At 37.0% G+C, this 24,360-nt stretch overlaps 1 protein-coding gene across 1 annotated transcript in view; it reads left to right on the top strand.

The window, feature by feature from the left end:
• The window catches only part of LOC124171013 (rootletin), a 38,918-nt gene that overhangs the window by 10,210 nt on the left and 4,348 nt on the right, over positions 1-24,360 (top strand). The window contains exons 8-27 of the mRNA XM_046550142.1: positions 878-1,114; positions 2,409-2,545; positions 2,806-2,966; positions 4,609-4,739; positions 5,025-5,192; positions 6,548-7,102; positions 7,730-7,922; positions 8,524-8,707; positions 9,374-9,549; positions 10,728-10,913; positions 11,063-11,307; positions 12,128-12,343; positions 12,976-13,180; positions 13,402-13,529; positions 14,615-14,791; positions 16,722-16,829; positions 18,542-18,721; positions 19,192-19,404; positions 19,975-20,277; positions 22,104-22,490. Of these exons, the coding sequence (XP_046406098.1) occupies positions 878-1,114; positions 2,409-2,545; positions 2,806-2,966; positions 4,609-4,739; positions 5,025-5,192; positions 6,548-7,102; positions 7,730-7,922; positions 8,524-8,707; positions 9,374-9,549; positions 10,728-10,913; positions 11,063-11,307; positions 12,128-12,343; positions 12,976-13,180; positions 13,402-13,529; positions 14,615-14,791; positions 16,722-16,829; positions 18,542-18,721; positions 19,192-19,404; positions 19,975-20,277; positions 22,104-22,490 (4,290 nt within the window). The remainder of the gene's footprint in view (positions 1-877; positions 1,115-2,408; positions 2,546-2,805; positions 2,967-4,608; positions 4,740-5,024; positions 5,193-6,547; positions 7,103-7,729; positions 7,923-8,523; positions 8,708-9,373; positions 9,550-10,727; positions 10,914-11,062; positions 11,308-12,127; positions 12,344-12,975; positions 13,181-13,401; positions 13,530-14,614; positions 14,792-16,721; positions 16,830-18,541; positions 18,722-19,191; positions 19,405-19,974; positions 20,278-22,103; positions 22,491-24,360) is intronic.

The raw sequence follows: 24,360 nt of genomic DNA, 5'->3' as shown, positions 1-24,360 counted from the left end.
CCAGTGGTTATGCTGAAGGTAGAGTATGATGTTATAAAGCAAAAACCAGCATGCTGCTACTTTTGGAGGGAAGTAAAAGTCATTACGTAGTGATGGAGTGTAGAGAAAAATAAGTCTGCCGTAGTGACATGATGAATCAGATGTCAAGCATTTGATGAGCAGCACTATCACAGCACAATCAGAAGTGTAACAAACTATGCTTGCAGCAATAGTAAGCAGTAAAAATAGAAATTACTGGATATAATTTAGTCATCAAGCATTACCAGAAATATCTTTGGTGCACTATGTCACTCCTTGTGGGTATCAGCACTATCATAAAAAGCATTTTTTGGCAATAAGTTACTTTTTAAATCATAATTAAGTCCTGATATTAATGGTGGTAATCAGGTAATCTGGGTTGAAAGAAATAACTTTTTTTAGTATCAAATCCTAACATTGGGCAAGGGATACTACATATTCATCCTTATCAGTACAAAAATACTGAGGAATATCTTGTAATAGATCTTCAGTACATGCTTCACTCCATCTTTTGTCTGTGATATACTATTTGAAATCATGATGATTCTTAAACACTTCCGGTTGGGTATTTATTTCCTTTCTTATATTGCCCTTATCTCCCAATGACCCAAATCTAATTTTAGTTGTTTTCTTCAATGTACTCAACAATACGCTCTTCGGTGAGAAGGTTGAATTCCTTATTATTGCCGTAGTCATATGATAGTTTCATTTTGGAAAAAGTCTGAATAAATATTGAACTACAGTTTAAGGAAATGAGTTTTACTGGTCATGATAACTGCTCATGAGTGATTAATATCTTAATGGTAAATTCTGTTATGCTTCCCCTCTCTGGGAGATTAAATAATCCCTTATGTTGCAGGTTAAGTTGCAGTCAAGTAAGGAACAGCTGCAGGTTGTCAAGAAGCAAGAAGAAACATCAGAACAAGCTCAGCAGGCTCTTGAACACAAACTCTCAGAACTCACCCAAGAGCTGGATAAACTTCATTCCGAGTGCAACTCATTGAATCAGGACAAGGATGTCTTACAGAAGGCTTTGGATTTGTGTCGTAGTGAGAAGGCAAATCTGGAAAAGAACAGACAAGATATAAACCAAATGGTAAATTTTTAATTTTTGTCTTTACTATCCTTGATCTAATCACTGACATTGCATAGTACATCCATCCATCATCCTTTTCGCAAACTTTCTTAATTTTGATGAGTGTTTTAATGCATTAATTTTTGTGATGAACTACCCTTAGTGGCTGTGTGTTTAACTTTTTAATTATGCACTGCATGAAAAAAATAGGAGTTAGAATATACTTACTGAGAAACGTTAATTGAAAATTTTCATCTCCTAAAGTATTTTGATAGGAAGTTCATACCAACTTCAGCTGATGTAGGATTTATTTTGTAATGATTCATTTAAACTCATAATTGGAATAGAAGTTTCATTTTGAATAAAATTTAAGCGTGGAAGCTTTTATATGCCTAACTTCATCAAGGATAATTTTGGTTTAGGGAATCTCCATCCCACTGTGTGTCTCTTAATCTAAGTCTTGCCTATGCTTCACCTACTACCTAGGGTACTGACTTGCCATAGTCTTGGACAAAACACTATCTGCTCTAAAGTGAAGTTTAATTTTATTTTTAATATATCCCTCCTCAATCATGAGTTCCGTCCACCATGAAGGCTTTGCCACCTTCTGTCTTTTGGAGTCAGAAGTGTGAAGGGTTTTCACTTTCCTCTCGGATATTATAGATGCCGTGCTGCGTGATGACCAAACCCCATCATTGACTTTCTGCACCTTTTGGATTTTTGATCTTGGTCTCGTAATCCTTTGGCAAAGCTTATCAAAATGGTTGTAGATTGACTACACTATGATTCTGGCATCTTGGTCTTGCTTTCCCTGCTTTCAGTGGTACTTTTACTCTTTACTATCAATCTTCATTTGTCTTACTCTGCCTTTTGACTCCAATTGGGTTACTTCTTATGCGTGGCTTTGCAAAAAATTTTGAATGGAAGAGAAATATGTAAATGGAAACTGTTGTGTGCCTAATGTAGTCACCAATTACATATGCGACAGCTTTATCTTATGAGTCAGGGTGATTTTTAGCTTTCCTTATAAAGGGATTCACAACTGTTGCGCAAATTGTTATTCAGATGTCAGATAAGGTTGCCTTTAATTTTTGGCTTAACTATGTAATTTGGAATTATCTCCATATGTAAGATTAGCTAACAAATTCAACATCAAATATATATATTTGGAAAAATTATTCAAGGTGGTACAATATAAATCTGCTGTCACTTACTAATTACATACATAATCATCTGCGTTCCCTAAATAATAAATTTATCAGATTTTCAAGTTCTTAATGTAAATTACTTATGTGTTGTACATATGTATTTTCAGGTTGAAACTTTGAATAATGATTATGAAAAAATTCAAAAGTCAAACTCAAAATTACAGAAGTTATGTGATAATTTAGAAGATGAAAAGCTGTTTCTCCAGGGGGAACTTGATCGACTAAACAAAGATGCTGAAATAAGGTGATAAGAATTTGATCTCTGCTTGTCATTTAATGGTAGCTTTCTCTTGAAGTTGAAATTATTATAGATGGAAAATATTTAAGTAGTTTTGTGTTTTTGTTATCATGGTATTTCATTATTCCTTGATTGCTGAGTATGTACTGCAAGCACCTGTTTTCACTGAAACTATTTTAATTGATTAACCTCAATGAGTGTATTGTATTCTAAAGCTAATTTTTGAGTAATTTGTTTTGTTTTTTATTGTCACTAACATCACATAGAGAAATAAGCCTAAGAACTGAGGAGGAAAGGTGTAGCCGATTGAGGGAAGATCTTTTGACTGTACGTGAGGAATTGAATGGGGCACTTTTGGCCAAGGATGTGTTGGAGCAGCAGAGGAGTGAAGCCGATTCTCTCATGTCCCAAATTGAGAAAAGTCGTGGTATGTGTGCATTTGAGCTGTTCAAGTGTGTGGATTTCCAAGTGTGTATGTTTACCTTGACATGATGGCTTAAACTAGTATTACCATGCACAATTTCTAATGGAAATGAGTCTAGTCTAATCAGAATGCTAGTTTTTCCATTTATGTAGAAGCAATAACATCAAACAACCAAATTCAACCTACAGTCCAAGGTAAGACCCAAGCAAGAATGGCAATTTAAACCTTCTCCCCAATGTAATGGTACTTCTTCAAAGTAGACTTGCCTATGCCCAAAATCGATATCCTCACAAGGGCCACCAAATTTTGAACGGACTCTCCCTCATTTAAGAGAACCTGATTTGGTGGCATTACTGCTGCTTGTGCCCACCTGTGTACATAGGCATTTGCAATTAACCAGGGTAGATTTCTAGGGAGCTGGTGAGTCCATTACTTGTTTATCATCTTTTGGCCAACCTTGGAAACTTTTTGATTGATCAATGCTCAAATTTTGACCACATGTAGTTTTGTCACTTGTGAGGTTCAAGACTTGAGGCTTTATTTTGTTGATTGTGGTTGTATGCTCAAAATTTCTGATTATTTAACATTATTGCTTTGTGTGCCAGATACAGTTTGGTTTGGATATCGGCGATACAATATCGTGCAATAGCTTGTGTGGAAGGAATGTGTGGTCTCATTGAAACCAAACCCTTATGTTCATTTTCGTTAGAGTAGAAGCTGTTAATTATTCAAGGTTGCAATCAGTATTCCTTTCAGTGAACAATATACCCAATCATTAAATGGAAAAAGTTTGGTGATTTTGTAACATTTCATTGATTTGTCATGCTATTGAACTAAGCAAAACTTTCATTTTGTGGACATTATGGAAAGGATTAGTTCTTCAACATAAGTAATTATAGAGAATTTTTTTATAAATGTATTAATAAGTATCCTAGACTAGCAGTATATCTTTTGCTGCTGAGTTCAATCAAGATTTTAATCTGTTAAAGAATTGATCACATTTTTTGTTCTAGAGAAAGTCATGTGATACAATTAATTATCCATTGATAGTATTTAGCTCAGACTAAGGTAAAGGCTTATGAATATCATATATTTAAGGTAGAGGGGGTCAGTTCCTTACTCTGGACTACCTCACTTTGTAAGGATATTCTATTTGGGATACCCAGTGGCTTTGCCTTGTATTTGGACCTTGGGACCATCAGCCAAAGGCCCTATCAGGCTACCATGATCTCCATTTTTTTAGCCGATGCGATAGCATATTTATTCCATACATCTTACTGTTTATTTTACTGAATACACAATTTTCTTCCTGTGCTTTCTATTAAAATAATTACCTTCTGTTTTGCTAATGAATGCATTGGAGCTGCTTCTGTGCTGCTTTTATGTTGTTTATCTTTTTTACCACTTCTCAGACAATCATTTGGGGAGTATCCATGGGAATGAGAACAGTATTGTGTTTTGGGCAAGCACTTTCTGATTTGAAGCATGGCCTCTCACTATATTTTATTGCTCAATTGTGGTTGAATTTGTGCCCATGTGAAATTGATCCTTGGTGTGATTGAAATATAAAGACCTTAAAATGAATGTGGCTTCAATCTACATACCTGTGAGTTAATTCTAATGAGATATAATTTTGACTCAATAGGTGAGTTGGAGTTGGAACTTGAAAGAGTGTTGCTGGAACGGTCGGATGCTCAGGAAGCATTGGTGAAATTGGAGTCAGTTTGCAGTAGTCTTGAGCAAGATAAAAGGAAGTTACAAGAGGACCTAAAAAAGGTGAATCTCATTTCATATGTATGATCTTAGGTTTTCCCGGCATATCAGGTGCAGAAGAGTTTCTTGGGTTTTCCACTGGTTGATGTCGTCCATGTCTCCCGACTTTTCGAGCAGCAAATTGATGCTCAGCAAGTTGCAGCTCGAAACGTTGGGAGACATGGACGACATCAACTGGTGGAAAACCTGAGAAACTTTTCTGCATTTCATTTCATCTGTTTTGAGCTCAAATCTCTGATCTTCCGTTGGTGTCAGTGAGTGAGTGTTCTGATGGGGATTTCTTCTCAGGTGGAGGAAGAGAGGGCCTCTTTGCAGAATGTCAACTCAGACCAGCAGGGGGATTTGGGTTCGCTACGCAAGGAGCTTCTACAGGCCGAGCAGACTCGACTTGATCTTGAATCAGACAAGGTGTCTCTTCTGGAGCGGGTGAAATTTTTAGAGCTGGAGAAGGAAAAGGTGATTAAAAGAGGGTAAATTTGATATGTATTGTGGAAAGATTGGATCAAATTTTCTTTGTGGGATTCGTAGTTCACAGATGTCTAATGTGTAATTAAAAGTTATGCTATGCTGAGAATACACATAGATACATGCTTGCAAGTACATATGTATTCAATTTTGCTCATGTTTATGAGTTGATGCCATTTGGATGCCAATAAAGAGGAAACATATAGGTATGTAATGTAAAATAATTCCTTATAGACAGAGGCTCATGAATATGACTGTTGCAATAATCACCATTGAATCCACCTGGTAGTTAAACTTTATAGCATTGATGTAGTAAATATGGAGAAAACTAAAATTTGAGAGCCTTCAATGTAAATAGGACAAACCCCTTAGTCACGATGCTGTTGCTAAAATCCAATGAAGGAAAGTATCGGTGTCTGTTCCAAACCCCCTCGTAAAGTAATGATTTGGATTCAACCAGTTGGTAGCTTTTATAGCTGAAGCTACGGTTTTCCATTTAATTATCATTCATATGCTTCATTGATCTCTACACAGCTCTTTATTTACTCACTACATGTTTGAGATAAATTATAAGTTAAAAATGTGTTTCTATTTTATTGTTGTACGAATATTGTTATATGAATACTAGATATTAAACTCTTCAGTTGATAATTATCTTAGATATGGGGAGTTTTTAAACACTTGAAGCTAGGTAAAGGTAGAAGAAAGCTTGGAAGCTAGGTAGGTAGAGCTATTGGTAACATTGCTGACATTCCTAAATATGTATTCTGATTGGGAAAGTATTTCATCATATTTTCACTTCATGGCTACTATTTCATGGCCTAATTATTGTTGCCCAGTAAATATTCATGGAACAGCAATTCCAATTTCCAAATTGATAGACAGCTTCTCTGAATTCAGTACTTCTTTTGTGAAGCATCTGTGGGAGGACTTTGGCAAATTTGGTTTAAAGTTTAATTTTAATATAGTTGTACAAAATGCTTCCTTGAGTATGATTTCATCCAACACAGTAATATTGAGTTACTGAACTCCTTCACTGAGGGAAGCTTCTCTGCATATTCAATTTCCCTCTTGTAGGGTCACTGAGCCCTGATTAAGTTAGTCTGGGCCCAACATGGTCCAAAACACCATATTGGGCTCAGGCTAACATTGGATAGGAGATCATTCGTAGCTTAACTGTGGTGCTCTGGTCTACTGTCTGTTAGTGGCATGCAGGGTAAACATAGGGTTGGCACAATAGCCCAAGGAAGGTCTAATTACCAGGGCAGCTGATGAAAATCCCTGCAATTATGCAATCAATCATATCTGTATATGTATTTATTTATCCTTTTTACTTAATGTTACAGGTAGAACTGGAGCTTGGCCAGGTTTCTCGGGAGCGGTCTGAGTTGAGTGGCCAAGTAGTGACTCTGAGTAGGGCTCGTGAGACACTTCTGGAGGAAGCAGCTCGTGCTCGCCAGCGTCTTGACCAAGCTGCAGAGACCAATGCACGTCTCAACCGGGATGTTGAGGCCTTGATGAGGACCCAGGAGGAGAGAGGGGTGGCCCTAGCGGCTGCTGACAAGGAGTGTCAGCGACTGACAGAGCAGCTGGCTGCGCTTCGAGCCGAGAAGGAAGGAGTGGAGGCTGCGCTCTATGAGGCGCAGGCCGGTTTGGAGGCTGCTGAGGAGAGGCGAGAGACAATGGAAGTGGAGCGTCAAGCACTGATGGTGGAGCGGGAGTCGCTGCGGGGGAAAGTGTCCCGTCTGAGTGCTGATTTGGAGGCAGCTGAGCAGCACACCAGGGATACCAACGCAGCAAATGCGAGGCAGATTGCAATGAAGGATGCAGAGTTCCAAAGCACAATCACAAACTTGAAGAGGCAAGCAGAGGAGACTGCTAATAAACTCAATGAAGAAAAGGTCTGAATATATTTGGTTCAAAATACATTCATTTCAAACGCTTACCCTCCAATATTACATAGAAAATTCAAATATGATGAATTTTGCTCTAGAATTGATAAGTACTGTTCACATCTCTCACGTTATGCAGGTTAAATGTTGAAAATTAAACTAAATGGAATAAATTTAAATTATGGCTCTGAAATCTTACGGAAATGCTTCTGCTACTGTGGCTTAATGTTTCATGATGGCATTTAAGGTCCCAAAAATGGTAATTTCATGTCATCATGTTGTACAATAAGTGATTTGGTTGGTAGATGTTCCATATTTCACTGTTTTGTTCCATGAAACATCAAATATGGCTTAAATAGTTTTATGGAATGTGGAACTGAGAGATGTGGAAAAGTTCCATTGTGGTATCATCACATCAGCAATTTGAAGTATGCCCCCTCCTACTCCTCGCTGGGTATGCCCATGCTTTTCAGTTAAGTTCTTTTCAACTCCCATGTACACATCATGATTAACTAGGTGATATTCAAGCCTTTCCTTAATCCATTAGAATGCCCTGGGGGTTTGAGTTGAGCATGTCTTATTTCATTTAAGTGTTTCCTTTGTATTGCACCAAATTTATTTCCTTCTCCTTTTCAGGAGCAAATGCGTGTTGCAATGGAAAGGCGTTTGCAAACTACTGTCGCTCAAATGGAAGGGGATAAAGATGGTGAAATTGAGAGGCTGACTGCTCGGTTGGAGTCCTCTCAGCACCACATAGAAACGTTGGCTCAACAGCACGAAGAAGCCCTCCTAAGAGCAGAAAATGACAAGCAGCAGGCACTTTTGATTGGTAAGCTGGGACGTCGTGCTTAAGAAATAACACAAATGCTTGATATAATTGTTGGGGTAAAATGCAAATGCTATATGGATGTGCTTCCTGGGAAAAATATATGCCCCCATATTCCTCCACCTTCCCTTTGAAAATATTCAAAACAGGTTCATTCCGGTTATTCTATATGTACATACATACCTGAAGTTTATAGTGTGTAATACAGTAACACACTTAATAGCTGTTATCATTAAAGATTTGTTTATGAGTCAACCAAAAAAACTCCTTATTCCATTTTTTTTGTTTTAATTGAATCACCTTTGGTTTGCACAGTTTGTAAAAGCTCACATTATATAGATAATCACTTGGAAAATATGAGTGCATACTGGAAGTATCCATGATAATAAACGACTTTCAGGATCTGTATTAAATTTGAGATTTGCATAGCTATTTATTGAAACACCGGGAAAAAGACCTATTTTTAGATTTTATCGTGAAACATCTTACATCTTTTCTTTACTTGCCTATCTTTTGGAGTGTTTGTATGATTGATATGAAGTTCATGTGCTTAAGTCAATATATTGAATGAGTTTGTGCTCCATTGGTCTGTCTTTTCTTGTAGCTCAGCATGACCAGCAGGCTGTGCAGGAGCGCTTGGATGAAGCTCGGCGAGAGTTGGATGAAGCACGCTCTCTTTTGGAGCGATTTAGACGTGAATCAGCGAATAAGAGTGAGCAAGACCGGTCAACAATCAATCAGTTGAGAGAGGAAGCTGCAAGACTCAAGTCTAAAATTGAGGAAGCAAAGTTAGTTTTTATTTTCATGGATTCTTCTTTTCTTTCTTGAAAAATCTTTATGTTTCTCCTTTAAATTCTAAGGCTGGATGTATCTGGGAGTTTTTCGTGTGGGATGTGTAGGAAAATTTTTCCGAGTTAGTCCCAATGAGTTACTTTTTGCCGAGTAAGATCGTAGGCTTTCTGGGTGAGCTAGTTGAAGGTGGAGAGCTCAAGAAGGATTCCTTCATCATGTATACTAAATTATGCCAATCATGTTACATGAAATGAAAATTTTGCATTAGGGAAAATTTTGTGTGAATCTAGCTTATTTGACTTTTCCAAATCATCATGAATATTTCAATTGGATTATTTCATCTTTGAGTGATGAATTTATTTGTCTTCTATAAAAATTTACTGAATATTTGCTTAGTCAAATAGCAATTCATATAAAATATAAATAGTTATGTATTTACGTCCAACTATGATACAAATGGAGTTAAATTGTGACTTAGTAAACAACGGTTACAGATATACCAAAAGGTAGGCATGTTCCATAACTATCCATTTATTTTTCTTTCATACCGGCTTTTTATTGAATATTTCATAATCCCTTTTTATATTCAAAATTACGTGCATTACTGGCAATACCATTATGCCATGATTCAGGAAAATTATGAACGGCTATGTTTTTTTAAGGATGGCATCAGAAGAAGACAAAACTCGATCCGACAATAAACTTGAGGAGCTGAGGAAAGAGCGTGATGTTGTTCAAAGTGAATGTGAGGAGCTGAAAGTACAACTTCATTTAGCTGAAGATCGCCATGATGCTGTGCAGACTCAACTCCATGACACTACTCGCAAGTTGAAGGAAGGTAAATCACATCATATACACAATGTAGACCTATAATCAATACTTATACGATTTACAGTGCTTGTTGTGTGAAATGGATGTGCTCTGTGTTTAAAAAACAGTTATTTTTGTTTTATTTATTTTTTCATTCATGCATTATATGTAGGACCTTAAACGATAATTCTGCTTTCTCTGTGCGAGATTTATTATAAATGTAGTGCAGATATTACTTGCTTGAAAAAAACTTTTGAAACCTTATATGTACATATTTTGGATTACTGGAGAAATCATTGCAGACCAATGGTAAATCTCAATTGGTTAGCAAAGGATGAGCCTATCTGAATAATATTTACCTCCTCATTGATGGGGTTAGCCATCATTCTTTTATAGTCTGAAGAAGTGTGATGATTGATAAGCTTGAATTTTATGAAAATGATTCCTCTTCAATCTTAGGCATAAAAATTTGTGCTATTATCATATCTTGATTTTCTTGTGTTATGTATATTGAAATGTTGCATGAAGTTTTAATGCATTTTGCTCATCCCATTACTTGTGTAAAAATATTAGGCCTTAATCTGGAACTGGGTTGATTCAAGATACCTACATTTAGGAAGAAATAGTGGTTCAGACCAGGTTGGTTTTTGACTTTGATGAAAATTAAATATGTATGTATTACTTGCAGGATTAAAAATTGGAAGTGATCTATCTATATGTGATATGGGTATCTCTCATGATATTGTATATTCAAATTTCAAGTTTTCTCTGAAGTAGTATAATTAATAATATATGTACACTCATTCATTCCTATGGTCACACAATCCTCACTAATTGTTGGCCTCACCGGCAAGCTATTGCCAAGATTTTTTCTCCGCCATCTCTGTGTCAAAACCTAATTTTATGATGTCATTTTCCACTTGATAATTTTATCTCGTTTGTTTACTCCCTCGTGGGAGCTCCATAAGTCCTCTATATATTTGTCTATTTCACTTCTTTTCACTTGTCCAATTCATCTCATCCTCCTGCTTCTGATTGTAGACAACACAATATCAGCCCCTCTATAGAATTCTTTCAGTTCTATTTTTTTCCTCTCCATGTTTCTGTTTGTACATTCATTTCATTTAATGTTTGTGGCTTTCAGGATAAATGGGAGACTTGAATAGTATTCGTCTTAAAATGCTGCTATTTATTTTCTCATTTCAGTTGAAAATTTGATTGAATCACTTCGTAAGGAGCTGACTGACACTAGAAGACAACTGAACGATAGTAATTATGAAAAGGAGAAGTACGGTGTATCGAATAAAGAGTTGAGGGAGCACGTGAAGCGAATTGAGGGAGAAAAGAGAGAGGGAGGACGTGCTCTGGAGGAAGCTTTCCAGAAAATCAGTGGTATGTATCTCTTCTAAGGATATTTTTCTCCAAATGAATTGCTCACTCAGCACACGACCTTGATAAAAATGTGGTGATTGATTGACTCTGGTACAAAATGGACTTGTGGTGATGTTCTTGTATTCCTTACCTTGATATTTTTCTTGCAGCCTTGGAGGATGCTAAAACAACCTTGGAAATGGAGCGGTCAAGGATACAAGCGCAAGTGAGAGAACTTGAACGGGCACAGTTGCAATCTGGGCAGAAGATAGCATCCCTCACTGAAGAGTTAGAAAAAGCTCAGAATTCACAAACTCATTTGCTTGGTGAGCAGCGGGAGCTCAGAGCCAGGCTTGCTTGTGAATCGGAGGAAAAGGATCGTTCTCACCAAGAGCTTCACCGTCTCAAGAAACAGGTCTGTGACCTATTGCAAGTATTTTTACCTCGTGCTCATATTTTTATTGATTTTTGTGTTATAAGCCCTCTGTGGTATTCTATGCACCCTATATTTCCTGTGGATAATTTACTTGCAGGGCTTCAACTAATGTGTTATTTTAATATTTCTGATTTCCAATTTTCTTTCTCTGTCTCCAATTTTACACAGTTATTAAGATTTGTATGATATTCTAAAACTGATAGTGGAGGAGCTAAAGAGATTAAAAATCATTAGACATCAAAATCAAGGATAGGTTTGAAGTGGAATATGGTAGGAGCTGAAATTCATGTGTTTAAAAAATGTGTAAAAATATAGTTTTAAGGTTTTCGCAGCGATTAGATGCACTATTAAAAATATAGTTAGATGCATTATTAATAGTGTAAAAATATAGTTTCATAGGATAAATGCCCCTTGATTAATGGTCTCGTCCACAGATATGTATGGAGGGTAGTTGCCTTAAGGGAAAAAGTGAGGGGCCTTAAAGCCCCAAGGAAGGTGCATTAAATTGAGAAGTGAGGCTAGAAGGCCAGAAAAGTAAGAACTAATTGAAAATGCTTAAGGGATTGAGTCTATTTTATAATGTTGAGGGAGAAAATAAATTCCAGTCAGTTAATACTTGTACTATGATTTGCTAGATTTTGTATCTTTTAATAAAAAATCACATCGAAAATACCATGAGGGCATTTTTCACGGAAAACAATTGACATTCAGTTTGGTCGCACGAAACTACAAGATAGGCCTCAAATTGTTTTGCCCAAAGAAGGGGCACCCTACTATAGGGGCAATCCTTAATTTGCAGGTGGCTGAGATGGATGCCAATTTGGAAGCCACGCGTGGTGAGCTGGCCCGCATCCGAATGAGGGGAGAAGCGGGTGAGGAGCGTTGGAGGGCCAAGGAGCAGGAGCTGGTGGGACGGCTGGAAGAAGGCCGTGTCAGGGAACGCAAGCTTGAAGACCGAAGACACAATTTGGAAGTCTGCCTTGCCGATGCATCCCAGCAAATACAGGAACTGAAGGTACAGTCTGTCTTTGCTGCAGAGCTGCTCTTGTGATGTATGCATACATATTATTTTTGGGTGCAAATTTTTCCTCACTGCTGCAGATTTATTTTGAAACTTATTATTTTAGTTCCTGTTTTTCATCTGTTATTGAGATTTTTACAAAGCACTTCAAATTACATTTTTTATTTGAGGAGGGAAACAGAAACATACATGTACCTATTTGCATCAGAATCTGATAGATCAACTCCAATCCAAGTTAGCATGGAATGACCTACATGTTTTCATTTAGATAGTCACATGTGCTGCTACAGATGTCTTCAAGCATACATTTTATTGGGAATGGCCTAAACTATGATTTTCAATAGTCAAGAAAATTATAAGCTCTCTTAAAAGTAATGCATATATTTAAATATGGAAAAATGAAGTTTTATTATATTAGCTTCTAATGGCTCATGTCTCTAGGAAAGATGCATTGAAAAATTTATGAATTAAAGCTATGTACACATATTCAAAGGATTTTTTTCTAATCATTGCATTTTAGATTGATGTAATTGTGGTTTTTGCCATGTTAGTACTGTAATTTTTTCTACGACGTCATTCTTATTTCGCTTCTTTTGTGTCATAAAAATGATTTCAATTAATTTTAGGCTAAACTTGGTGCAGCTGAAGGTCACCTCAGAGCTCTGGACGCTCAGTTGCAGCAGATGGAGAATGCCAAGAAGGAAACAGAGCAGAAGCTAAGCAGTGTTGGTGCCAGTCTTCGCCGTTTTGCAGGCATTCAGCCTGATGGTTCTGTCAGCTTACCATTCCGTCTTGTTAGCCCATCACGCTCGAAGTGGGGACAAGTGAGGAGTAAGCAACATCAAATGCATACTTTGGATTTATGTTTATGAAAGATTTAGAACATTGGATACTCAGCATTAAAATTTTTGGTTATATTGTTTTTCTGATTGTTAGATTTTTTCAATCAAATTCCTGCATGCTACATAGATACATGTAACGTGCAAGAATTATTGCAAATAGTGGTATTTAAGGGATTTGATTCGTGTCTAATATGCCTGTTATTCCCTCAGTCCAAGACGCTGTGGATGGAAGGGGTGGTGGTGAGACACCAGCTGGGCTGGTGGACTTGGACCCTGAGTTGGTGAGGAAAGGAATTCGCTCATTGATGCAGCAAGTGGCTCAAATGGAGAGGGAGAGGGTAAGTGAAGCCTTAATATGTACGACAGGCCATATGAGAGAGATACCTATACAGACTGTCCCACAGGTTGTGTGTCATTTTTGACCTCTAATTTTAGTAACTTCGCGTCAAGCAATATTCATGAAAATTGGCATACCTATGGGGAAAGTGCTGTTGAGTGTAAGCATCATTTAACAATTTTGACCTTTTGACCTCACAATGTGGGTCCAAACAAAAAATTTGAATTTGCCTTATGGGGTTTCAATGTTAAAAAAATTGAGATTGAAAAAAAATCTGAATTTCATCGAGCCAAAAGCCAATTCTTAGGTTTTCGGGCACGAGAAAACCTAGAATAACACTTTTATTTATGAAAATTCAACTGTTGACCCAGTTAGGTCACAGTCAAGGTCATAAGGGTGGCAAAAAGAATAGTATACCAACAAAGGTGTCGATCCATGGGCTTTAAAGAGTGCCCAAGTCAATGGTATTGTCCTTATACCCGTATTATCCACTAATTGACCTCCAAGGTTAATACAGAGGTCAATGGTCATAGAGGTAAACGTCGGGCCATCGTAACAACCAACGTGTCAGACCATGGGTTTTAAAGGGTGCCAAAGTCGGTTTTGCAGTTCATAGATCCATCGGTATTGTTGATTTTTTGACCTCCGAAGGTCATAATGGGGTTCAAAGGTCATAGAGTTAAATATCACCATGACAACCAATGTGTGGCACCATAGGTTTTAAAGGGTGCCCAAGTCAATAATAATTTGGGTGTACATAATTTTATTTACAAGCATAATTGTGTAATATGTAATTTATAATAATGTACATTTTGGGTGTACATAATAATTTGTACATGACCTCTACTACAAGCTGTGTAGCCTGTCATTTCTTAATGGTGGCCAGTCATTTTATCTACTCCCTTAATTTTATAAAAGCTGCTCTTTGTGCACGATGAATGTTTTTTTATAATATGTACAGCAATTAATAAGTCTCGCGTTGTACCTATTTACTTCTTGCATGGATTTTTATCCAGAAAATTCTGCTATGGCATGTAGCCCTATGATGCCATTAATTTTGTGACAGTGCTTCATTTTCTGTGTTAGGATGATTACAAGACACAAGTGGGCAATGTCAAGAGGCAGCTTCAAGAAGTGCAGGAGACTCAAAATAAAGGTGACACAAAAATGGCTCAGATGCAACATTCTTTAAGGACCCTGCAGGACGAAAAGGGAAGTCTGGAGGCATTGCTTGGCCAGAAGCAGACAGCTTTACAATCTCAAGTACGTTTCTTTCCAATTTTAAATTTATTAAAGCCTATGGTTGGAATTCTGCAAAGAATCCAAAGTTACCTTGGTGTTGAGGTTGTTTGAAGGTAAGGTGGCAGGGGTTGAAGTCCCAAGTCCATGCACAATAATTTCTTGCCCATTTGATTTTCCCAGAGAGCAATTTTTAAGCGCTATAATGGCTATGAAGCATTTTCATACCAATGGTCATGCCTTGAAAACTGCTAATTTAAGTGCATTGACTTGCAGACCTGCTCTAAAAAGTCTACATTAACAGCATAAAACCTTATTTCTATAGCTGGAAACTTGAGAGAGTATAGAGCACAGTGGATGAAGAATGACTGACTGACATGCTAAAAAATCAATTTACATTTATAGATGGTCTTGTTGTGCACCCTGGTATATTTATGTATTGCAAACCCTGATCAGTATCAATGAGAATGATTTATTAGTATCAACTTTATTTTTATGTTTCTTAGCTCTTCATTTTGGTGAGAAATGGTTCTTATGAAAGGCCTAAAAAAGGTAGAGAATGGTGTAGGATTTCATTTATTCTGGAAATGTGTAGGAAAATGAAAAATAAATCTTGAATAATCCTATTTTCTAAATAATGAGGATATTTATTCATATATTCTCAGAGATAGCTCTATCTTCAAAATTTGAACATCATACTGTTGACTGACCGCAATTTCAATGCCTCTATGTGGTAACGCAAACATTGAGTTAATGTAGTAATTCACTAGGTTTACCAACCAAGCTGAGATTGATTTGGCCAACTCAGCCTGGGCTGGTAAGTGAAGTGGCCCAACAAGACTGTTTTGTGAATGAGCCTAGTGAGTTCATTTTCCAAACCACTCTGAAATCTCGGCTGTGACTAATGGGGCTGGTCTAAGTGGTAAATGCATTGAGCTTATCCTGCACAGTTGTGCATTGCGATCCTTCTTTGTCATTCAATGGTTACTTTGTTTTCTTGAAGGCATTGCTTTTGGTGTGTAATCCTCCATGGTACACAATTTTGGCTCTGAAATGAGGCAGAAATGTTCAAGGGTGCCCCAGCTCATTCTTAATTTTCTCATCCTATCCTTTTTAATTGACAGCTCGTTCATCCTCATCATATCATGTTTTTTTAATCGGGGGAAGAGTCAATTGTAAAAGGGTAAAAACAAAGTATGTATGCAGTCAGTTTCTCTTAAAATCCTTCCTTGTTGTTCCTTTATACTGCAGGGGGTGTACAGCATTTCTTTTGTTGAATCACTTGAAGTCTGTTCTTGTAATGTAAAGTAAAAAAACTTTAGCATGGTGGACTACTCTTATAAGCTGTTTCTCAGAAAAATGCTTTATTAAGTTTGCTGGTACATCACATCTAAGGATATCCTGACAAAATAATAAGTAATTATGTATTTAATAGGTTGCCAGATTAGGGTTGGCTACCTCCTTAGAAATGACTCTGAGTCATTGAAATCATTCAGGATACATATATGTAATGTGGTCTGTGGAAAGCACGCACAAAGTTATTTCATTAACGATGTAAAATTGCTTTTCTTTGGTTAAGTATTAGTAAAATCTTATAGGATAAAAGATCCCAAATATTTTTTCTAGTCTAGATCATTTCTTATTTTACTGATACTTTTAATTGGGGAGGTGTCCTGAAATTTTCATGGACGTATCTGAAGTGTGAGTAGTGTGGTGAATGAATTGGTCAGTCATGTGCATATTTTCATCGCTAGTAAAGATTCACCTTTGATGATCTTGTTAATATTCTGTGAACTACATATACACATAGGTATCATAAATTTTATAAAATAGCAAAATTAATTAGTAAATTTGGGAAATTTCTGGGTGTATCAGCGCCATACTGCATGACTGATAACTGAACACAGTACCATTTACTAAGATGGGTGCTTGTGATTTAATTTTAAAATTTTAGGCAGAAGCTCTACAGCAAAAAAGTGAAGAAGCACGCCAGATGAAGGAGAAGGTCACTGCTTTGGAGCTCACTGTTCGTAATAGTTGTGACGAGAAGTCTCAGTGTGAGGTAAGTTGTCAAGTTTTCACTTTGTGATATATCAGATTCTTACAAAGGCAATATAGTGCTCAATGTTTAGAGCCAAAACTTAATTGTGCTCGCAGTTTGGTAACTATATTGTATCAGTGGGTAAAGTATTATGTATCAGAGATTAAAGAGATTTGTTGTGCTCTTGAACTTTTTACACCTTCCAAGGAACACACTCCCAGCTATTCCGATATTTAACTGAGTTGAGCCCAAAATTTCATCTATGTCAACTTACTACCCAACAAGCTGTTTATAAGCATAGTTTTTGTTGTTTTGAATGATATCATTTGCATTCCTTTGTTAATTTTTATCAAATAGGGCCATCAAGTATTGTTGTTCACTAGAAAACTATAATGAAATTAATTATTTGATTCCAAAGTAATGCATGGAAAATGTATGCTCCTGAGGAATTTGTACTAGAGCAATACATAATAACATTTAACAAGGAGGTACAGTTTTTAATTTGAAACGTTTTTATTTGTAAAGAGATACTTACATACTGATGATTCCAGCATAATTTTATTGAAGTCTTTCAAATGCTGAAGTGAAAAATAGTTTTGCTGACTTGTCAATGAGCATGGCCATATATGTAGTAGCTTACAGGGGTTCATTGTCAATAATTTATGGTCACTGTTGATAAGTAAAAGAATGCCAATTTCATTAATTTTTAGAAGACATCATACTCAATAAATATCAAGCCACATAATTCTTACCGTATGGCACAGTTGAAGCAATGGTTACATTTAGATAAGTTATATAAGTCATCATATTTTATCTGTGTAGTATTAAAAAGTTTAAAAGATAGAATTAAAATTTTACTTACTGTACCTCCCTATGTTATAATACTCCTCACAATGTGATATACTGTTCAGTGTATAAACATGAAACATAGGAGAAACTTCTTGATACTGCACATGTTTACTTTGTACAAACACCAAATTGTGAGCTGATAACATTTCCCCAGGCTGCAGAACTACCTTCATGTAGTAAAATAGTATTTGGTGCTTAATGGTGCTTTGGTGGTGGATTCTTGTTGACCCTGATTTTCTGATTACCTTTAGAAGTTTTACTGCTCCTGTGAAAATTATAATCCATCTTTTTAACCTATCATTACCATTGACCAATTGAAACCATTGAGGTAAATGTGTTTAAACCTAACAATGCCATGTGAATTAATATGTGATTTACATACCTGCATGCAATGATTTTTAAAGGGCTAGGTTCTCAGATCTGTAAATAGTAATTTGAAAATAATGCACAAAAAATTGAAGCTTATTCATTTCTTTGCGTAATGATGGCATGCAAAATTTGTTCCCTTAATATTAATTACATATTGTGTTCAGAAATTGAATTTCAGTTCATTTTTCTGAGTATTTGAGGATACATTGCATCCATAACAAAGTGCTGTATTTATTCAGGCTGTTGCTGTACCTCATTCATTGTAAAATTGACATCCCTGTGGATTGCTGCTTTGGACTGTTTTGGTGTTAGAGGCACATATGGCCAATTCTTACGTGTCAGGGACATGTCAGCACTTGCTTTAGTTAATTGACATTTTAAGTTTGAGGAAGAAGGAATGCACTCAAGGATTCAATGAATGAAATTTTCCTTCTTTTTTAGATAGGGTCTTAATCATACCTTTGTAATGGATGCGTTTTTGTCCTACTTCAATGATGCTCATCTTTTCGTTCAAGGATCGCCTTGAGAAATTAAGACAGGCTTTAGCTCGCCTTGAAAGTGAGAAGCAGGCAATGCATGATGAGCTTGGCCGTTCAGAAGGCCGTGCCACCAAGCTAGAGTTGCAACGCTTGGCATTGGATGGAGATCTTCAAAGAATGCAAATGGTTCTGCAGGAGAAGGATGCCCATATTCAGGTACAGGAAACATGGTTAATGAAATAAATTCCTTCTTTATTCTCAATGTCTTTTGCTGTTTTGCAAGCAACCTGGTCCTGTAGTGTAATGAATAATTTAGCGGCTGCATGTGAATAGACTGTGTTTCTATGATGGGATTTTTTTCATAACAAGTGTCATGTTACATTGTAATGATTGATGAGGGTTAACAGAAAACAAAACATTGCTATGCGTACTTACTGGTGAAATCTAAAATATTTGGAGAAATTTTCTTGTGAATGCATATTTAGTGATTAGTACAACCTATCATGGTCCGTTGGAATTTGTGATAAATTTCTTATCAGTTTAATGGTATGGATTTTTTCAATGTAACCAAATGCTGTGATCAAGGTAAAATTTGTGATTCAAACCAGTTTAGCTCTAATCCTTACCTGAAGTTGGGTACTACAAATAGAGAAGGACTTTCAAGCAAGTGTATTTTTTTCATTTAGAAAATTCAAGAGAAATCAGAAATGCAGGGCAGAACTGTTGCAAGTTTGGAGGAGCGCTGTGGATCTCTTAAAGCTACAGTAGAACAGCTGCGTCTGTCATTGGAAAGAGCTGCTGCGGCCGAGTCAGAACTACGCTCAGAGGTGCAGCGTTTGAACAGAGCTCTTCTGGATTCAAGTGTCTCTTCCCAGTCTGGCACTGATAAAATGAAACAGGTATTTTTCCTATGCAGTAATAAAAAAAATCTGATGACTATGGATTTTCTGCCATACTTAATGCTGTGCCGGGTTTTTATAATCTCAATTATAGTGCTCACAATGATATTGATTTATAGTAAGATGAGATAAGAGCTTAAGACATATGTAATCTTTTGATTATTTCATTTTTGAGAAAAGATTATGAAAAGATACCGCTTGTATTTTTTTGTCACTCTGACATGTCATGGATGCAAAGGGCGTACCCAGGATCAAAACTAGGAGGGGGGGGCAAGCCATGGTTGTTCAAGTGGTAGGTAAGGTTTAAGCATGAAAGAGGTGAATGAAATCAACATTTTAAGGAAACTGTTACAGCTCTCGATTAGTTTTTAAAATTATTTGCTTGAAAAATATTATTTTCCTTAAAGACAATTGCGATTGTTGCTTCTGGGGGGAGGGGGGCAGTTGCCACCTCCTGCCCCTCGCTGGGTACGTCCATACATGGATGCAATTTCATTGAATCAGATTCGATGTCAATTCTTTCCAATGAAGAAATTAAAGCCAATTACTTTGTTTGAAATATTCACTCAGCTCCAGAAGTCCTTAAGTAATAGTGAGAATGAAAGACGTGTGCTTGCTGAGCGCTTGGACTCCCTACAAAGAACATTGGCTGACGTTCGCCGGGATAGCCAAAATCTTCTTGACCAAAATCAGCGGCTCCAAACCCAATTGGCCAATGCTGAGGTCCAACGATCAGGCCTTGAGGCCAGGCTGCGCTTGTCTGCTTCCTCTTGGACTGGTGATGGCGGACCTCCAGCTGGTGATGGAGCAGGTGCCAACAATGCCGAAGAACTAGCCTCTCTGAGAAGGGAGAGGGCTGAACTGCGGTCCAAGGTAAAGCCTTCTGATCATAAAGCTGTGTTATCCCTTTCATCTCTTCTCATGAATTTGGGGATAACTCTTAGTTACCTCCCTGAAAATTGTTACAGTATTGGTACAGCATAAATGCTTTGGTAATTTTTTTGCCATTCATCCATTCATTTGTTTTATTTATACATATTATTATGGCACATCCTTCCATGCAGGAGATGGTAGAATTGCTTAACTTTTTCAATACTGCTATATTCAGTTTTTCCCTTCTCTTTGAAAAAAGACAAGCAATAGGCATGAAAAGTCAGGCAACAACCTATATATGTAGTACATGTCGTACACCCAAAAGACTAAAAAAAACCTAAAATTGGTTTTTAGAATTGGTGAAATTGGTTTGAGGCGTCACACTGTGAAAGCGATTCATTTTTCATAAAAAAACCTAATAAAAACAGCTGTAATTACCTGCAAAAGTTTGAGTCAGGAAAATTTTCATTGCTGACTGCATCCAATACATATTTATTTATATGCAAATGAACACATTTTGGCGAAATGAGTTCAACACAAAGAGGATAGGGTTATGTATAAGGAGGTTCATGAGTCATTTACAATGTGGTGGTGATCAGGAAAAACCAGGGGAATCTGGAATTGTCAGGTATTTTTTCATTTCTGCCAAAGTGAGGGAATTTTCATAAAAGTCAGGGAAACATTGGAAAGAAATTCTCATTATTTTCATCTACCAGTGCATTTATCAACCATCCATCAGGATTAACTGTTAGAATATTTTTTTCCCTCAATTTGCATTTTCCTGCAAATTCACCTTTATCCTATGCCTCACAAAATTGAAATGATGTGTTTAAACGGTATTCCCTGTCTGCAAGCTTATTTTCCCCAATGTTTGTTATGGTTAGGGGACTCACCACAATGCAACAATGTCATATGCATCAATAGCCTGTTACTGAAAATAACTTGTGTTTTGGTAAATGTTACAATTTTTGTGGACAATAAAAGGGCTACTGCGATGGCTTAGTGAGGGTTAGGTAATAAGTGGATGTTAGAGGATAAGAAAGGATTGCTACTTAGGGGATGGATCGTTAAGAATTGGCATTTAAATGCTTTTTCCTCTCTGATCATTCCATATTTTAGAGAGGGTTTTAATTCATCTTTTTTTCAATGTCCAAGTTTTGAGGGAAGCTTATCAAATATTTCTTGGTGATTATAAAATTATTTTCAACTAAAGCTACTTGTGTTGACTATACTCTATGAAGCCTTTCCATAGTGGAAAAATAAAATATTACACCTCCTATGGGTTCACCATTTATACTTAACCCTCTTAGTGCTATCCTTCTTCCTGGGGTACCTACTGGCAAGAAATGTGGAGGGTATTTTAATAAACTGTAGCAATTATGAAAACAATGCAAAGCTATTTTATTACAAATCCATGTGTGTTTTTTTTATAAATTGATGAGACTAAACTGGTTAATATTGACAAAATATTTTTAGGTTTACTGAAATGAGTTATAGCAAATTAAGTAAATAATGGTCTACGTAAGAGGCGATGTATCAGCCCTGCGCACTTTTTGCCCGATTGTCAAAAGCTGATATATCGGCCTTCCACACTAAAAGGGTCAATGGACCTGACCCAGATTTCAAAACAGTTGCATCCTTTGGTGGAGGTGTAACTATTTTAATGCCTATTAAACATAAATAGAGTACAAACTGTAGCTTTTATTTCCAATACATTTAAAGTTGCATCTGGTTAGGGGTGGGTGTCTTTAATATTGTTTCAGTGTAATGATTGTACCACTTGGGAGTTGAAGTAATGAATTAACTGAGATGAACTGTCCTGGCAGGTTGACTCTTTGATGGAGAAACTAAGGCAGATGGAAGCAGCAGAGCGCAGGAGGGAAAGGAGTAAGAGCTATGAGCGGCCAGAAAAGACCATCATGATCGGCTCCTCTGGTTTGACCTCAGAGGCTGAAGTGGTGGCTGCCTTGGAAAGAGAAAACCAAGACCTTCAGTTCAAAGTACGGAAACTGGAGGTTCAACTGGCTGAGCGCGAGGCTGAAGTGTCCAAGTTGCTGGAGAAATTGCGAAGCATGGACAGCTATGGTGGGGGCAGCTCATCTGAAGTGAATGCAGAGATGGAGCACTTGCGTGCAGCGCAACTACAAGCAGAGAGACTGTTGGAGGCGAGGGAGCAGTCACACCGACAGCAAGTTTTGAGACTAGAGAATCAGGTACCGTGGAAATATTTTAGCTTAAGCTTAGAGAATTTTCCAGATGTTTACTTCACATGCCTGGCCTGAATTTTAATGTTGAATTTCTCTCCCCAGGAAAATAGGCTTCTATCCCTCATTGATTTCGTATGATTAAGGGAGTCATTGTGTCTACTTATCTTGTGTTTACCTAATATTTTTCTTCTTTTTAATATAGATTTTTAGGATTTGGTTAACTTAGTTCACAGCCTCACCTTGAGATGGAAGCTGTGTCTTTAGTGCCTTAGAATTATCAGTAAGAATAGTTGAGGAGCCTTCGATAAAGCACTGCCACTTCAACTGAGCATCGTGAGATGACTTGTGAATGCAGTGAATTTAACCCTATAAGAGTGGAGTTTATTTTCAGAGTTTTATTTTGTTTTCCCATTAAAAACTGCGTAATTACTGCCCAGGTATTCAGATAAACACTTAAAAATTCTGTTGGTTCGTTCTTGCTGGAGGGGGTGTGCCCATATGGGCACGCTAGCCGTATAGGCCACTGGTCTGTATTCTGCAGAAAAATCGCTCGTACCTTTATAATTCTCATTTTCATTGCCTGATATGACATATATTTTTGCATTCACCCATAATAATTCCTTTATTTGTCAATTTGAAGTAAGTTCAAATCATTATACATACTTTATTTTTTCTGTTTAAACATTTTTTTAGCTGTCCAAGGAACTTAACAGTATAAAACTCAGTTTTGGAAACTGTTATCGAATGAAAACACTCATTATCAATGAATTTATTAACAAAATTAGTCCTATATTGCTGGTAGAGCCTTTGAATACTATAAATTGGGTTTTCAGTTGCCGAGGATGATAATCAGAATTTCATTGAAGGCAAAGACCTTACGTTGCACTAAGCACATTTTGAGCGTGCGCAGGAAGAATATTCTTTGTAAGCACATTGGCATCTATCACAAGGGACAAATTGGTGATCCCTGCCATCATACCTTATGTCATCAGACACTTTGAATGGTTGCACTAGGTGGCGAATGTCAAACACGACCACCAGGTTTGGGAAAGGTACATTTTCGTTGCAGAAACACTTGTGTAATCCCTCGCCTAAAGGCTTACTGCGGTAAATTTAAACCAGAATTTTCCATGCAGATCCAGGCATATACAGTAACAGCATCAAGGAGATATCTTCATGTGGACCATCACCATTTTTTTCCTCTGATTACATTCCTGTACCTGTTGATATTTTGATCTGTGAGATCAGTTCTGCCCTTGTATATATTGTAGTTAGAGAACACTGCTGGCTGCCTAACTTGTACCATTTTTGAGGTAACATGTGGGAATCTTGTGACCTTTGCGAGTGGGTGTACACCATGGCAAGATGACTAGACAGTCACCACCAAATAGTCATTCTATCTAACAACAACAATATTCTCGTTTTCTCCTGTGCAAAAGCATGGGAGCAGGGGGGCTGCTTAACTAGCTGCCTTTTTTGATCAATGGGATACCGTTGGGTAATTTTTTTCTCCGAACTGTTCCAGTACCCTCATATCCTTGAGATTTAACTGACTTATAAGAGGAAAGCTAGTGAACAAATTGTCAAAATAAATGGAAAATGTAAGACTTATTGCTTGCTCTAGTAAATTGTCTAGCAAGATAAGCACATAGGAAGAGCATTTAGCTACGAACTTATGGTAGTTATTATTGTCTTCAACACTCTGTCCCTGCTCTATGCTGAAGTCCACCAAGTGCTCTTGAGGAGTATTCAAGCACCACACTTTAAAGCCGAAACTTATAGATTCACCCCAAATAAAGTGTTTGCAGCCATGATTGCTAAAATATTTTATCATGGATTCATCGTAATATAGCTGGTGGGTTGGCACATAGCTTTC

The sequence above is a fragment of the Ischnura elegans genome, chromosome X (genome assembly GCF_921293095.1).
Source record: "Ischnura elegans chromosome X, ioIscEleg1.1, whole genome shotgun sequence".
NCBI lineage: Eukaryota > Metazoa > Arthropoda > Insecta > Odonata > Coenagrionidae > Ischnura > Ischnura elegans.
The sequence above is the reverse complement of the archived record's forward strand: the minus strand, read 5'-3'. Positions and strand labels throughout refer to the sequence as shown.